The following is a 3,389-nucleotide window of genomic DNA, read 5'->3' on the forward strand; positions in this document are numbered from 1 at the left end:
ATTACAAACACTTCGTAAAATTAGCCAATCGCGTCTTTAAGTAATTTTTTGGATCTTAAAAGTTCATTTTGACTTTTCAAAAGTTATGCCAAACGAGTTTTGTCTGATTTTATAAAAGTACTTTTTGTAGCTAGAAGAATTTTAGAGTTAAGTTGGTCATATAACTTTCTCTAAAATCATTTTTGGAATATAAAGTTGTTTCATCAAATAAAAATTAAGGTACTTCCTTCTAAAATTATTTTATAAGAAGTAGAAGTCATGTCAAACGGGTCCTTAAATGCCAGTTTTGTCAAAGTTCAGCCCAATTGTATAGGATTGGATCGGGTTGCTTAGTTCTTAGGGGTAATTTGCTTATATGGGCCGGGCCTAACAAATCTCAGCCCAATCTCAGGCTACAATGGTTCCAGAAGCAGCACTGCAACCGCAACAATCAATTACACAGCACAAACCACCTCAGCAAGCCTACCTCTTTTTCATTTCGAAACCGTAACCCTAGTGACTTATACAGGGAATTTCGAACATGGGTACGTATTTTCTGTTAACTTTTGGATAATATGAACCTTCGATCTGTAATTTTCTTATGCTTCTCATTGAATTCCTTGCCAAGTTTTAATTTTCCTCATTATTTCGTTCCGCGAAAATGGAAATTTGTAAAAAAAATTTCATTCAGAAATAATGTTTTCTTTTATTTTATAATTGATTTATTGCTTTTGGGAGATTTGAGTGGAATTGATGCTGATTGAATTGGGATTCTATTTTGTTTGAATTGTCTAACTCGTGATAGATATTGAGGAGGATATCAAAGCTTTGCAGCTTGATTCAGCTGGTATGGTGTTTATTTTAATTAGTTTGTTATCTGTTTTTAATTCTTTAGGTATCTGCTGTAGGATAATAGTACCGAATATCCGTAATCATTATCCTAGTACTATGTACTAAATTATTATTATTATTATCATCATTTTCATATTGAATTGTTTGCCGTGTATTTTCATATAAAAAAATTATCTAGTAACGTTATAGGAGATATTTCCACCCAAATATTAAGTAGAAGTAGAACTTGTCCAGCATAACGCTTTTACTTGGTTAGCCATACGATTAATGTGAAGTTTCCGTTTTGGATTCTTGTTGTAGAGCCTGATAAGATGTTATGGTGTTTTGATTGGTTTGAGTTAGGTTTCTTTTTTTATTTTTTTTTATTAAATAAAAATTCGTCCATGGAGATGCTTGGAAAATAATTTTCGGTGGACTGTGGAGTGGGCTGAACTTGTCCATCAATACTTATTTTTCCACAATTATTGTTCATATTCACATTTCATTATAGCTAGTGGAATATGTATCATATATTGAAATAAACAAACTCTGGAGCTTCAAAATATTAAATGTTAAAGAAGTACAGATTTTGGCCGTCAGGATTTGTATCATTGAGTTCATGAAACTTCTTTAACTTCTTTGGATATGAAATTTCCCCCACCATATCATTTTTACTGATAAGCAAATGGCAGTAAGAGCCTGAATTTATTCTAAAAAATGGTTACCTATTCTTTATCTGTGAGAAGAAAAAGGTGAAGACACACATTTTTACTTTTTTATAATCAGAAAGATTTTTCTGGATGGTATTCATTCTTGCCAAGTTCCTCGTTACAGACTTCCAATAGTTTTAAGTTACAACTTATGTTTACAGTTAACCCATAAGTACTTGAATCTTAAAACCATGGTTGTGTATTACTTATCATTTTTCATTACCATTGTCATTATTTTTTTATTTCTCCATTAAAATAAAATAGTCTTTGTTTATATGAATGACAATTGAGCTCCAGCAGAAGACAGTGTAATGGTGGAAGATGTGAAACTTGATGAAGTGGATAGACGTGATGAGATTGAAGGTCAGTGCATTGTGAACAGTATATATGATGCTTGTTTCAGATCCCGGAGTTGGGTTTTTCTGCTTATATATCCCTTTTTCACTGCATGTTCTTTTAGCAATCTGTATGGTCACATAAGAAGGTTGTTACACTTTGTATCACGCCTCTTTTTGTTGACTTGTCAACATCTTAAGATCAGCAACTTAGCTGGTTCATCAAGATACATAATCCAAATATTTTGTAATTAGGAAGGAAAGGTAGTTGACCTTAATATGAAAATGGATTTTGCATCAAAGTAAGAAGGGTCAAGTGTATTGTAGGTTTTTGTGGTACACACGTCATCTGAAACTAATAATTGACTACCGGCAATTTAATGGTTTGATAATTCAGTGGCTTTCTTCGGCATCAGCTGCATTGCTTATAATTTTACGAAACCATTTCCGAAGTGTGCTTGTCATTGTTCAAAAGACTGGCAAGTTATCTAGCCCATCCCTAGATTTTATCCCAATTTAGATTATTTGCTTGGACTGGGCAACTAGGTCTCCTGATAAGAAAATTTATCTTGTAGATTAGAGCAAGATGTATCAAGTGCGTGTTAGGTTTTTATTTCATAAGGTATTATAATGTTAACAATTGACTACCGTTTCTCAGACTTTCTTGTGATACAGCGTTTTCTTTTTCTTGAATTTTCATTGTTGAAGATTTGCTCACTACCCATGTCCTAATGGTCCAAGAGCCAGGAAAACGCACAGATAATGACCATGTTTAGTGTTGCTTGTATATTTCCTACATACTTACCAGGTATTTAACTCTAGGTAGTATGATAGGGATGGTTGTGGAGTTGGAGGAAGGTTTGTGGAATATGGCCACGAACTTGTATAAATTACACTGACCTTTTATGTTGTGATCGTATTCTCGAAGTTCTCTTTAGTTATATGTATCCCTGAGTGTCACTCTAGTTGTTTATATAGATGTTCTCTGGGCTTTAGCATTTTGCAACTTTTCCGAAAACTAGGGAGGTCTGCCTTATGTTTGGAAACATTTCTCGTCCTGTCATTGGTCAAAATGCCAGTAGTAGAACTGAAGAAGCATATAATGATTGTTTGCTTAACCGGACATTGGGCTTTTTTATTTATGTTTTCTTTTCCATTGGAAGATTGAAAACGACGAGTAGAAAAATGGCAGTCCTAGGGGAGCCTAATGCTGTCTTTTGTTGATGAGAGGAAAGACGACAAAAAATCTGATAAGGGCATTCAATATTTTGGTTTGCTTTTGAACTTTATATGCATTTGTTCACATGAGCAGACATTTTATTTCACTGCTATTTTAGTGATTGTTGGGTGGGGATTAAAAATTAGATTTTGATAGAAGTTTTTAAAATGTGTGATTGAAAAGCTTTGAGTCCATGAAAATCGTGGTTAATATTGATTGTTTGACTTTGACTCAGATTAAAATCAGAATTAATATTTGAGCCAAACAGGGGCTTATACTTTTTTTTTTTTTTTTTGGTTTTGTTTTTTTTCCAAG

The 3,389-nt window shown here is 33.2% G+C and overlaps 1 protein-coding gene across 11 annotated transcripts in view; it reads left to right on the forward strand.

Moving 5' to 3' along the window:
- Window positions 1-390: 390 nt before the first annotated feature.
- The window catches only part of LOC111372123 (eukaryotic peptide chain release factor GTP-binding subunit ERF3A-like), a 14,792-nt gene continuing 11,793 nt past the window's right edge, over window positions 391-3,389 (forward strand). For 5 of the 11 annotated variants that reach the window (XR_002698689.1, XR_002698690.1, XM_022994303.1 and 2 more), the window contains exons 1-3: window positions 391-524; window positions 785-826; window positions 1,812-1,883. Coding sequence is in view for 9 of the 11 variants with exons in the window: in XM_022994303.1 (XP_022850071.1) it covers window positions 521-524; window positions 785-826; window positions 1,812-1,883 (118 nt within the window). In the remaining 2 variants the exon portion in view is untranslated. The remainder of the gene's footprint in view (window positions 525-784; window positions 827-1,811; window positions 1,884-3,389) is intronic. The other 6 variants (XM_022994306.1, XM_022994307.1, XM_022994310.1 and 3 more) reach the window with 6 other exon arrangements.

Source organism: Olea europaea, chromosome 23 (genome assembly GCF_002742605.1).
Source record: "Olea europaea var. sylvestris chromosome 23, O_europaea_v1, whole genome shotgun sequence".
NCBI lineage: Eukaryota > Viridiplantae > Streptophyta > Magnoliopsida > Lamiales > Oleaceae > Olea > Olea europaea.